General features: G+C 48.8%; 1 protein-coding gene across 1 annotated transcript; it reads right to left on the reverse strand.

Moving 5' to 3' along the window:
• Positions 1–1,119: 1,119 nt before the first annotated feature.
• Positions 1,120–12,259, reverse strand: Slc34a2 (solute carrier family 34 member 2). The gene is made up of 12 exons (XM_036201586.1): positions 12,148–12,259; positions 11,902–12,036; positions 10,970–11,098; positions 9,235–9,378; positions 8,609–8,720; positions 6,165–6,360; positions 5,559–5,654; positions 4,814–4,934; positions 3,488–3,655; positions 2,541–2,657; positions 2,322–2,446; positions 1,120–1,749 (listed from the first exon to the last, which is right to left on the reverse strand). The coding sequence occupies exons 1-12, from the start codon at positions 12,257–12,259 to the stop codon at positions 1,120–1,122; spliced, it is 2,085 nt and encodes a 694-aa protein (XP_036057479.1).
• Positions 12,260–13,407: the final 1,148 nt, after the last annotated feature.

Genomic DNA, 13,407 nt, shown 5'->3' on the forward strand with positions numbered 1-13,407 from the left:
AATTTAGGGGGCTCTAAAGGCACAGTAAAGGTTCTCTGGTGTGAATAGGAGCTCACCCTTTACCCAGAGTTCATCCACAAACTCTGAGCTTCATCATGATTTTGAGGGTATCTAGCCACTCCCCATCTCCTCCCTCAGGAGAATTCCCTTGGAGCTTTGTAGGTGTGGAAGGGAGGCGGACAGGGCTGACCTGTGGAAGCTGGGAAGGATCCCAATGAATACCTGAGGGGAGAGGAAGCGGATGGAGGAATCAGGCCACCAAAAGCCGGCCCAGAAAGTTTCCTTGCACAAAAGAAATGGACCAAACGGGACCCCCTCACAGGCAGATGATCCCGGATGAAGCAATGGAGAGGACTTGGGACACAGGTCTGTAAAGTCCCACCGGTGACATTGCTACCTGACCAAGAGAGTGCCTTGGAGCCACAATGCCTCACAATTTGTTTCTAGATCAGTCCAGTGAAGAATCGTAGGCATGCAAACCAATGGGTGAACTCAACATGTCATGAACACCTAGTCAGGTGTGATCTCCCCCATCCTAGAAAGCTGAGGATGAGACCACTGTGGTCAACTGCTTGGACTGGCCATACCCATCTAGCTGAAGCCCTGGTGGAGAATGGGTTGTCCTGTGATATAAACTAGAAAGGACCACACCTATGGGCTCCAAACAATTACTTCATTTTGTCTGAACTGGCTGGTCTGGGGCAGGGATGCCTAGGAGGAACTACTGGGTAGGGGGAATAGACTTTGATTTTAAAAAAAAAAAGCGTGGTTGAAGCTTTATACCAAGAAAGTTCAGCTTTGTACATATATTTACATATAGTCTTACATAGGCCCTTTTCCAGAACCTTCCCTAGTGCCTCCTTGAACACTTGTCCTCTGGGTGAGGATGGCCTTTGAAAAGCATAGTCTAGGTTAAAAGTGGATGTTGTCATCTATGGTGGGGCCACATTCACAGCCTACATCTGTGTACTCTGTCTTCTGAGAGGGAGGTGCCTGGGAAACGGGACAAGAAAGGTCCATTTCACCTATAGGCTGAAGTTCTGGTGAGGTGGCAAGGGACCTGGGAGGGGTGGATCCCATGGGGTGTAAGTCCTCCTCTCCCCCGACTCCTAGGTCCCCCTAGAACACCGTGGTTTTAGACATGGCCTTCATGCCCATGGCCTCCACTTGTCCCTTGCCCTCATCTTGGGACTCTTTGCTCATCGCTTCATTGTCGAAGGCCCCGGAGGCCTTGACTGGGACATCCTGCTCCTCTTCCCCCTCTTCAAGGTCCCTGCAGCACTTGCTGCAGCGGCAACACTTGCAGCCACACACCATGCAGCACACACGGCAGCACACGCGGCAACAGCAGCAGCAGCGTCTCTGGAAGCAGGTAGTGGCCAGGGAGATGACGTTGTCCCAGGGTTTCAGGGAGTGCATGCACAAGGGCAGGAAATTCCAGTCCCGGAGCCTCAGGGGCAGCGCATGAGGGCAGCGGGACTGCAGCATCCGGAGGCACAGGATCAGCAGCAGCAGTAGGACGATGGGCACACCCACGCCCACCAGCACTGGCCAGCCTGCCAGAGACAGGCCAAACACGGTCAGCGGGGTCAGGAAGAAGAAGAAGACGAGGTAGAAGACTGCGAACCAGCGATACTTGGCAGAGATGTTGCCCAGGCCTTTGGCCAGACGGATGGGCAGTCGGGTGAATGGGATCGGGTACCACAGCAAGATTCCGGAGATGTTGAAGAAGAAATGGCACAGGGCAATCTGAAATTGAGGATGTTGGAGAGGTTAGGGGATGGGGAAAAAACAGAGGTCACGCAACATCCTTCCAGTGTGTGTGCATGGCAGGGCCTGTGCAGAGCTTTATATCTGTGAACACACATTCACTGCTTGGATCATGGAAGAAGCAAATGACTCCTCTGACTAGCTGAGCTTTCGGGTCAGAAGGTGTCACCTCACATGGTCTTGCCTGCTGCTTCCCCATGCCTTGGGCCTCTAGTGTCTCAGCAGGGCTGTTTTAAACACCTGCCTCTTAGGAATCCATAGCTTTGACTGTCCCCATACCTGGCTCCCTGTGGCTTTGGCCAGCATCTTTCCTTGTTCTGCCTTTTGGCTATAACACAGAAGGCATGTTATATATGAGAAAACAGTCTGCATGCTGAGTATAGTGGTGTGTGCATTTAATCCCAGCACACAAGAGGTCACAGGAGTTCTCAAGGCCACTCAAGGACCAAAAATGGGCTCTGAGATTCTGATTCTGACTCAAAACTCAAAAAAAATAAAAAAATAAAAATAAAAAATAAAACCACTGATTTTGCAAAACCGCAGGTGCTGACCTGGAGAGAACTCCTCAAGGTGCTGCCTGGGCTGGCTAAGGCCGCCAGGATGGCAGTGGTGGTGGTGCCAATGTTGGAGCCCAGCGTGAGTGGATACGCCCTCTCGATGGTGATCACTCCAATACCTGGTGAAAAATCACAGAACACAGGGCATGGGCCCAAGTAACCATGGGAAGAGACAATGGGGACCCGAGGGGGAACCCTGGGACAAAAGCTCACCAATGAGTGGCGTCATGGCAGAAGTGAACACAGAGCTGCTTTGTACGATGAAGGTCATGCCTGCCCCCACAAGGATGGCTAAGTAGCCAGTCAACCAGGCAAAGGGAAAGGGGAAATCTGGAAGACAGAGGAAAAAAGTCATGTCACAAGTACTGGCGATGGCATGGGGGGAGGCCCGGCTGGCACTTCCTAAGGACCCAGGAGCAGAGGCTAAGGCAAAGGATTGTACTCCGCACGTGATCTGAGATTGCCAGGTTCCTTCCTTAACCTAGGTCATTCTGCAAATTCACATATAAGCCAAGGATATGGTCGAGAGTCAGACAAACACAGAGAGGGAGTTAGGAATACCCTACCCACTTCCCTAGCCTGGTCTGGCATCATTCCACTATGAACTCTGCATGGAATTGGACCCCTGGTTCTGGGAAACACCTAAGCACAGGACTCCCTCTCAAGAAGACCCTGGGATGCATTTCATGGCCACAATGAGATTTCATGCTCATTGGGTAGGTAGGGTACTTCACTAACTCTTGTTGGAACAGTGTGGACTTCATAGGCTGACATAGTTCTCCAAACCCCAGGAGAAATGAGAATAAATGTGGCCTAGGCTGGATACCAATTTCCCTTTCCCTAAGAGCTACTAAGAGCAGATCTGTGGTAGTCTGGGTACTTCTACAGTCCTGCCCATGAGAAGGCTTAACCCTCTGGCTCTTTCTCAGGGTCTTACCCACCCTGCAATGGGAGCCTATACCTGTTCTTCCCTCCCTGACCTACATGGGACATCCTAGTCAATTTCCAGGGAAATAACAGCTTAATCACTACAGTTCAGGGGATCCAAGAATGAGTTCCACATACAGGAGATGGCAAGATGAAAATCAGAGAGACCCACTCAGCTGTCCACACAATGCCATCCCCAAAAGGCCAGAACAGGATTGAAGTGTTGGACCTACCCATATTAAGTGTCTTCTTGATGACAACAGCAACCTGTCCCCTGAGCACAGAACCCAAGAGCTTGACTATCATAATCAGACAGCCACAGAGGACCAGAAGGGAGACGGTAAGCAGGATGATGCCCACAGCAAGATCTGGGAGATTGAAATTCACGAAGATGTGCTGGCCTGAAGAAACACAAAAAGCCTTGTCAGATGGCAGGGGCCGCCTTGTCCAGAAACTGGCATGTGTTCCTTCTTTTTCATAGAAAGGATCTTGAGTGGCAGCCAGACACTTGGGAGCTCAGGCTAACAAGGTCCTTCTTTGAAGTTTGCCTTGAGACAGTCGTTTGCTAGCTGTTTTTAAACAAGCTTTAAAAAACATTTTTTAAAGATTCGGGGTGTGTGTGTGTGTGTGTGTGTGTGTGTGTGTGTGTGTGTGTGTGTGTATGCATGCACTCATGCCAGGGACCTGTAGAGACCAACCAGAATTCCGCTAGAAGTGTAGTTACAGGTGGTTGTAAGCCGCCTGATGTAGGAACTGCAGCTCTTTGCATGAACAGTGTGTGAGTTTAACTGTTGAGCCATGTCTCCAGCCCCTGGTTTTTGTTGTTGGTATAGTCCTGGCTAGTTAGTCTCCAAACTGGAGAATAGTTTGATCCTTTCTCCTACGTCAACCTCCTGTGATTACAGGCAGGTACCACTGGTTCTGCCCCCAATGTGTGTTGACAAGTTGCACTTCCTGGGAGTGGAAGGTGGTGAAGTGAGGTCCTTAGATCATAGCTTGTGATGGGCAGGCCCAGGTGTCCAGGCCAATTCTTCGGCCACTGGTCCCCGCATGACTTTACCACAAAGCATTTGGAGGCATTGCTAACTAAAGTCCTTCCAATATATCCTTTATGATGAATCCAGGGAAGCACAGTTCTTCTGACAGGTAGCAACTTAGAGTATTAGGGTGACAAGTTCACCTGATTCCGTGGAAAGAATCGCACTGTATCAAGGTCCTCAGTGCTCAGCACTCATGGTGATGGGGTAGGTGAGAACTGGGATTCCAGATAGGTTAAGAGGAAGAAAGTCTTCCTAAATATGGGAGTATCAGCTGGACTCAGTGCCTTGTTCAGATGGGACTCACCAAGTGAATCAATCGACCCCACATAATCAAAGCAGCCATCAATTACCCCTGACTTATTGACAAAGGGATACTTAGGCACACCAAGGGAACTGTAGAATCCCATCACAAGTTTTTTGGGTGGTATAGAGTCACCAAAAGACCTGGGCTAATCTTCCTTTCTTTCCTGTAGTCATTCGACTACCCACCCAGGCGGCCAGTGGCCACCTCCCACTCACATTTAGCAATGTTTTCCTTGTGGGTGACATTCTGGATGGTCCAAGTCTGTATGCCATCAGTCCAGCAATGTAAAGGAGAGGTGCAGTTGTCAGATGAGGGAACGGTGACATTCATCTGAGTCTAAATGACAAACATGAGACGTGTCCATGGTGGGGAACAGACAAAGTGGGGACTGTGGGGGTCACTATCCTTAGGGCTATATGCAATGGCTCCATCATAGGGATGCCTTCTTCCCCTTGAAGGGTTAGTGGAAAATCGCTTGGAACCACTGGGCTAAAATCAGTTTCATTATTTTATCAACTGCCTTGTACACACACACACACACACACACACACACACACACAAGAATTAAGGGAAAGCCACACCCACACTCCATAGCAGGTTGGGTAAGTTTCCTATTTGAGAGTCGCAATATAATATGTATGCCTCCTCAGGAAGAAGAGTCTGGAACGTTGAGATGCCCCTGCTGTCTGCTGTCTGCATCTGTGCTGTGGGACACAGACTTCGTGATCTCCAAAACAAGGGCAAAGAGGCAGCAGAAACAAGTCAGCCTTCTGTGAGAGACCAGGCCAAGGAGTGTGAGGCAAAGGTGCCTGTCTCCCCAAAAGGAAGGGGCCAGATTGGACTCCCCAGAGCCTCATTTCGTTCCCCCACTGACTTTTGATTTGCTGCTTTTGAACCCTTCAGGTGGCACACCTACTCATCCATCGCCCACACCTGCGCAGTGACATTCCTGACACTTACCACATTGGTTATAGTTTTGCACCAGATCTTGACCAGGCTCTTGTTCTGGGCTTCGGGGTCACTCATTGCAATTTGCTGGATGACCTTTTTATCCAGCTGAGGGGAACAATAGGGAAGAAGGGTCAGCACGTCCTGGTACTGATGCTTAACATACAGGGTGGCTGTCAGGGGCCCCTGAGGTGTGTTGGGGACCGTGACTGTGAATCAATCCACTCGCTGTGTGCAAAGACCTCTATCAATACCTCAAGGGAACAGCATCATCCCCTAGAGATTGGCAGATACTGAGGGGACTATATGGCAAGGGCACTAAGAGCCAGTAGGCTGTAGACACCTGCTGTCTAAGTTCAAGTCCCAACTGGCCCTTTCTATATCAATATGTGGGACCAAGGACCATAGGGCATGATTGGCCTCAGGTGAGACAATAATGGGAAAAATGTGGCCACAAATGTTCACTCAGAAGTATTCATTACCCCTAACCTCACCCAATCCATCCCTAACCCAGTAAAGGGGCCAAACCAGGCTAATGTCACTCACAAATACACCTACGGCTTTTGTTCTAGTCCCTAGCCTCTGGAGACAAGGGCTATACACTAGCATAGCCATTACCTGGATGATGAGCTTTGTGAAGGGGTCTGTGATGACTTTCAGAATGTCTGGGGCATCTTCTCCATTCTTGAACGGGAAGGTGTCCACCACAAGGTTGGTCAAGAGCTCCAGGTAATGGGTGGCAGCCTCCAGAGGCAAGAGCACAAACACAGAGAGCCAGTTGAAGAAGTCGTGGACAGTGGCCCCTGCAAATGCCCTAAGGGATAGAAGCAGCCGTTAATACTATATTCTGAGTGAGGTGATGCGAGACACACAGGTAGTTAGTTGGTCTGGTGGGACATTGTCAGCCAGTATAGTATTTGAGAGCTAGGATCCCAACAACCATTGTTTAGCAGAATTGCATTAAGACCACCCCCCAAGCCCTCCATTCCCAAATTTTTAAGGCTCAACATTGCCTGTTCTTCCAGAGGACCTGGGTTCAATTCCCAGGGCCTACAGCTCCAGTGTCAGCAAGCATGCCTGTGGTGCATACATATATACATACATACAGGCTATTTTTGAATTTAAAATTATTGTGAATTGTTTTCTCTGCATGCTTGTATGGAGACCACTTCCGTGTTTGCTGGATCCTCTGGAACTGGAGTTACAGTTTAGATCACCATATGGGTGCTTGATCCTCTACAAGAGCAATAAGTGCTTTGAACCACTGAGCCACCTCTACAACTGTGCTTAGACCATTTTCAACTGCTTGGAAAGCAATCTGACCTTTGGAAAGTGGAGAGCAGACAATCAGGATCTTCTTGCCAACGTGCACGCGTGTGCCTCAGTGCACGTGCACTACTACAGTGGTAGAGGAGCCCACCAGAAGCCTGTACCCTTGAGCTACAGGCAGTTCTTGGCTACCATATGGGTGGTGGGAACAAACCCAGGTCCTCCGAACACCAGAGCCATCTTAACAGCCCCCAAATTCTAAATCTCTAAGAATCCTCAAAATTCTGAGACATATAACTTTCAAACTAAGAAACTACCGCAAGCCAGGTAGCAAATACTGCTGTAGGCTTTTTCCTCGATGAAAATTGAAAATGTCCCTTCTAGCAATATCTCCCTGTCAGAAAATACCTACCACTGGGTGTACTTGGCATCTGACACTCTCCTTCAAGAAAGAAGCACTTGATAAGCAGGTGGGTGAAATACTAATTCATTAGTAAAAGAAATGTATTGCAAGTTCTGATGTTTGCTCTATGGTATTAGCTACTCTCTTTAGTCCTGGAGAAGGAAATTCAAGAGACTTGCATATACTACTGGTAAAATAGAAAAGGATTCAAACATTTCCTGGTGCTCAGTAAAATGTACAGGAGCCCTATAAACATTCAATACAGTGATTATTGTAGATATCTAAGGCAATAATCCAAACCTTTGAGAAAGATGTTACACACACAATCAATCCCACAACCAATATTGGTTATGGAAAGCACACTGAAATAGTAGGGGGCCGTGTAGGCTAAGTCAGTTATACCCAAGCGTACAGGCACCTCACTATATCTTAGGCTACAAGGCATCAATTAGTGTAAGTTAATCCTAAGATGAGTCTAAATTTTCCAGAATGGAAACCTAGCTGGAGTCCTGGCTGTGCCAGTCAACAACATCACATCATCTCCTTTAGCTTCAAGATGAGTATGATGAGGAATAGAGCAGGCTGTCTGGCTTGATGAGAAGATCAAATTAGAGAGCGCCTGCCTTAATAATGTGTATTATCACGTCCATCAAGACATGTCATCAGGAACCAAATGAGGTGGCTCAGGTAGATGGACCACGGTGATAGCCATTCTCCAGCAGACCCGACAAACATGACCTGTCTCCCGACAACCTGCTGTAATGTCAGCTGCTTGACCACACCACGATGGCATCATAGACAAGCTGGGAGTTGCTTCTGTATTTTAATAAGCTCTGGTAAGAGTCTATCGCTGGTTAGAAAAGCTGGGAAATGGGCTTAATTCCCACATTAACATTTTAAGAGGGTTTCCCTTTGCCTATTTTCCAACTGTGCTATTTTCGTATCTTATACATCATAGACTATATTTGCCTGCGCCGGCTTCCAGGTGAAGTGGTAGTGTTGGTTGAGCTAGCCCCAAATGGAAGTTTTAGGAAGTTATAATTATCTATGACTAAGTGAGACAGTGAAGGCCGCCCCAACCGGCCTTGTTTTAATGCCACCACCCAGCAGTACGTGTCTAGCTAGTGCTTACCTTTCATGTACCCTGATTCGGAGCCAAGTGCTTGCTTGCATGGCTGTTTAATCGTTACAATAACCTAGTGGTGCTGGATAGTGTTATTCTGGCTCTGCAGATCAGTAAGTGGATTTTAATCAACTAGGATTCCCAACCCTCACTGGACTCTTGAGGCTCCTTCCGGGTAAAGGTCCAAGGACAGCTTCATGACTAGATAAAGGCATGGACTCCAACGACAGACCTGGTGGGCACAAAAGGCCTGCCCGAGATTCCTACCTTCTGAACTCATTCCGGTCTCCTGCCTGCATAAGGGCCACGATAGTATTGGTGATGGACGTTCCGATGTTGGCTCCCATGATGATGGGGATGGCAGCCCGCACGCTCAGCACTGAAGGGCAGGGAAGAAGAAAAGAACTGTGAGGCAGCCTGCAAGCCAAGAGAGCCATGTTCCACACATCCCAATGTGGGATGAATGAGTATTCTAGAAAGCAGCTCTTAGATTCTATGGCGGGGAGGGGGGACGGATGTCATACCTAACAGTACACAGCTATTAAAATCCAGAAAGGGGAGTCGATGAATCTGTATGAACCCCATTCTTGAATGTAATTTTAGGACACTAGCTGACCCCCTGAAGCCCTGTGGGCCTTGCTTTTAGATGGACGTCGAACCATCTCATGGGACACTGGAATCAGTCTGTGACTAAGGGAATGGATGAGTCCCGTTGTCGGTAAGGACACGCATAAAGGCTCATGAGTCCTTGTATTGTGTAGCGTAGGATGGCCTCAAATTCACAATATAGAAAAATTCTTAATTTTGGCTAAAATACTGGCATAAGAAAAAAAAGATGGGAAGGGAATGAATTGTGGCGTGGCCTAGATAGAATTAGAGCAAGTCCAGCTCACGTGAGGAAGCAACCATGCTGACGATGATGGACGAAGAGGTGCTGGAGCTTTGCACCATGACCGTCACCAGCACCCCAATCACGAGGCCGGCCACGGGATTAGACATGATGGAGTTGTTACTGAAGAACTGCCCGGCCATTTTCCCTGGAAGAACAAATGATGGTCATGTGAGGATGGGCTGGCACCCAGTCCCCTAAGGTCCACACAAGGCCAGAGGTCTGTGGAGAGGGAGCCCAGACTCCAGCTCAGCCGGGCATGTGGGTCTTGCTTCCTGTTCTTTTTTCTTGAGTTGTCCTGAGAGGGAAGCTGTCTGGTAATGTGAGCCTCCAGTTCCACGTCTTGGACCTGGGTTTACCTACACCCTCAGCCATGCCTCCAGCTATTCTCATCACGGAATTCCAGAGGTTTCTCTGGGAGTGTCCTAGGAGACCCTCAGTCCTTCCCCAACCCATTCTATAATGGATGCCTAGAGAAGGACTGGATGTGAAATGTCCAGATAATCATTATCATAAGCCAAGCTTCTTATGAATGTTCCCACAGGTCAGTGAGGTTTATCAATGGTCAATTTATCTCTAACAATTGACCTGCCACCACCTATATCTCTCAGGTCAGAAAGATCAGCTCAGTTGGACATGGTGGCCCATCTCTTTTATCCCAGAACTTGGGAAGCAAAGACAGGAGGATGTCTGTGAGTTCCAAACCAGCCAGAAATAGTGAGACTTGGAAACAGGCTTGGAAAGAATGTGGTGGAGCATGCCTTTAATCCTAGTAGAGGGGATTGGATCTGAAAGTTAGAAGGCATCCTGGTCTAAATAGGGAGTTCCAGAACACCCAGAGCTACATAAAGACCCTGTCTTTATTTAAAATTTTAATTATTTAGATTTCTATTTATTCAGAAGATAATTTTTTTTCTTTTCTTCTTTTTTAGAGCTGAGGATCAAACCCAGGGCCTTGTGCTTGCTAGGCAAGCGCTCTACCACTGAGCTAAATCCCCAACCCCGATATTTTTTTTTTAATTCCTATTTATTTAGCTCGAGGCAGCAAGAGAAGCAGAAACCCACAGGCTTCTGTGACATCCTGATCCTGATCCATGCTCTGGACTCCCCACTGTGTTTGTTACAGGCTGTGTTTAAAGTCTGGTTAGTTAGTGACCTCTGAGCCTTAATTCTCTCTTGCAAAAGGGAGGGACTTTAGGAAGAACTATTCCAGACAGGGACTCTCAGGTTACTATCTGTCTGTTGTCACCCATGAGGATCCAAAGTTAACTGAGCACACGTGGCCATTTTACTTCTGGGTTTCTGGAACACTGGCCTGTGTCTGGGTTCAGGCCTGGGAAGGCCTCTATACTTCTATACTGTAGGTTCTTCCTAACAAGAAGCAGCTTTGATCTTTCCTACTTGCTTTGGCCTGTGAGGGTTTGTTTTCTCCCCCCATACTCTTGAGACAGCAGCCTAGAGACAGCAGGGATCCCCAGATAAAAGGAGTCTAACAATTTCCTGCTGGGTACAATAGAAGGGATTCTGACAGCCAAGATCAGCTCCAGCCCTGGCTCCTGCCTTAAGCCACCTAAGCCACTTAGAAGTTACAATCTTCTTCTCCAAGATAGGGGACATCTGAGCGAGCTGCCTGTCAGGTTTGCCCTCACACACTCCCAACCATGTGGAAGGCCTGCGAGCTGCGTCCACCTGACATGAAATTCAGGAGTCTAGCCCTAAGGCCTGGGCGAGGTCCTTACCTCCAACCAGTTGGAAGGCGCTGCTGAGTATATCCAAGGAGCAGACGAACAAGTAGAGGAAGCCCAGGAGAAGGATGAATTTCCCAATCCCCTGGAAAATGCAGAGAATCTTCCCTCTGGTGTCTCTCTCTGTGGGGGGTTGTGGGAAGGAATGCCCAACAGTTAGAATCTTTCCAGCTGGAATGGTGATGTTTGGGAAGGGAGCTCCCAGCTCTACCTCCTGTCGCCACTGGCTCCTCTATCAAGGCCTGGAAATGGGGGCAGCTTCCACTGCTGCAGGTTTCCTGGAAGTTCTCTTTAGGATGATGCATTTCACTGGACCCTCCCAGTGTTTCTAGAGTGTGTGTGTGTGTGGGGGGGGGGGTGTCTTGCTGTGCTCTGGACCCCAGAGAAGCAGCAGCAGCAGACTAGAAGGAATGTTCAAGTGAAGAGCCACAATGTCACCAAGGGAGTGTAGTTACCGAACACTTGCCACCTGATGTGGGGTCACAGGCAAATGGCTCCACAAAGCACCTTGAGCGCAGCACAGATAACCCCTGGAACCACAGCTGCTGTTTGGTGAGGGCCCGGGCCTTCCCCATCCAGCTAAGTGTCTTGTCACCTCCCCTACTCATTCCCTTCCCCTCCCACCACCCAATCCTATCCTAGCTGACTGGTCCACAGGGTGATCGGAACCCCACACCTGGAAGAGAAGTAACCTTATGGTCACCTCGGCTTTGCTGGTTGTGTGCTCAGCACCTCTTATGAAATCTACAACCCATCATCAGCACACACTGAATCTCTGTCTGTTACGGCCTTGGTCCCTGGTACTTTGAAGGAACAAAGGGTCCCCAAGCTCTCATCCTTTAGATTACTAGATAGATTTAGGGAAATGCTGTAGATTGACTGCGTCCTTCTTAGCAGTCTCTGTTGGACACTGGACATCCACTTACCTGACCATTTGATCCCGGTGTCCTGGAGTTCAGGCAGGTCCCAGGGGTCACTCCCCTCAGCGGGCTCCTCTATGAGGACCGTGGTGGAATAGGAAGGTAGAAGTTCAATCTTGGTTACAGGAGCCCCACGGTCATCTGTTCAAACAGGTAGCAAAGGCCATGAGAGAGCTGACTCTGGGGAGGGGGGTCCTTCAAGGGCGCCGGTCCTCCAAAGGGGCCTGTCCCCAGTTGGTGAGGAGCACTTACTTTTGCTGGCCTCCTTGTCCTTGGCTACTGGGTTAGACTGTGGACCTGAGGCCCCTTCAATGAATTTATTGGGGTTGGGCTGGGCATTTTCCAACTCGGGCCAAGGAGCCATGATCTGCAAAAGAGAAGATAGAGCTTAAGGATGTAGTCACTGATGTAACAGTTGTCTGAGAAAAAGTCACTCCTTTGCAAATCTTCTACTTAGGAATGGGAGACAGGAAAGAGGTGTTTGTACCAATGGACTCCATCTGCTAGTTGCTCTGAGACAAGTTCAACTGTAAATCAGCACCAAACCTCACCCAGTGGTCTTGACATCCACATACGCTAATGCAAGTGTATAATGTATATATACTCCTAGACAGCCCACCTGTTCCCCCTACTGTATGGGTCTGTGGAAATGTGATAGTGTCACTTATGAGTAGATGTGCCTTAGGATCAAGGGCCTTTCTTTATGCCTCCAAGCACTCGGTACCTGTTTCCTCTGTAAAATGGGGACAAGTCTTCAAACTTCTTGAGCTCTGGGATTGGTAACAAGGTTAAAGGGCGATTATCACTGGGTCACCCTACCATGATCAATGGCCCTTTATCAGAGCTGCATTGTTTCTGGCCCCTGCAGAGATTTCCTCATAACCCATTTTCTCCACAAAGTCCCTCTCAGTTAGGTTGCCAGCTCACCTGGCTGGCCACAGCTCAGAGCCTATCCTGACACCACAAAGCAGAGCAATCCAAAGAACAGAAAATTCACAGAAAAGGAAGTACAGACAGCTAAGAGTTCGGCCTCATCAGCAATTCAAGATTGCAAATTAAGTGGTAACGGCAGGATGTAATCTGTGGTAGCTAGCTAAGCATGCTGCCCCACACCTGTAATCCTAGCACTCGGCAGCCTGAGGCATGGAGGATCTCCATGAGTTCAAGGCCAGCCTGGGTCATGTAGTGGAGCTCTAGGGCAGCCCAGGACTAGAGAAGGAGCGTATCTCTGGACGGACCAAGATGTACCATGCTGTAAGAACAGCTTGGGAGCTCTCAAAAAGTGTATGACCCTAAGGCTAATGTACCTTCATTCATCCTGCATCTCGGCCCTACTCATTTCCCTTATGGGAATTAGGAGGGAAGAAGGAACAGGAGCTCTAGGAAACACCTGCCTTATCCTGGTCAATTCGAGAGGATTCCCTGAACCAGCTGACCTTCCTGTTTACCAAAGGACAGACAGGCACTACCAAGAAAGGGGCATCCTTAGGGCCTGAAGCTCCACCTAACCCG

The sequence above is a fragment of the Onychomys torridus genome, chromosome 10 (assembly GCF_903995425.1).
Source record: "Onychomys torridus chromosome 10, mOncTor1.1, whole genome shotgun sequence".
NCBI lineage: Eukaryota > Metazoa > Chordata > Mammalia > Rodentia > Cricetidae > Onychomys > Onychomys torridus.

What these genes read in the sequence shown, in the direction of transcription:
- Slc34a2 (XM_036201586.1), bottom strand. Translation starts at nt 12,259, where the DNA reads ATGGCTCCTTGGCCCGAGTTGGAAAATGCCCAGCCCAACCCCAATAAA. An exon ending in GCAAAACTATAACCAATGTG is followed by an intron (nt 4,935 to 5,558) that starts GTAAGTGTCAGG and finishes TTTGTCATTTAG; the next exon opens with ACTCAGATGAATGTCACCGT. An exon ending in CAAGGAAAACATTGCTAAAT is followed by an intron (nt 3,656 to 4,813) that starts GTGAGTGGGAGG and finishes GTGTTTCTTCAG; the next exon opens with GCCAGCACATCTTCGTGAAT.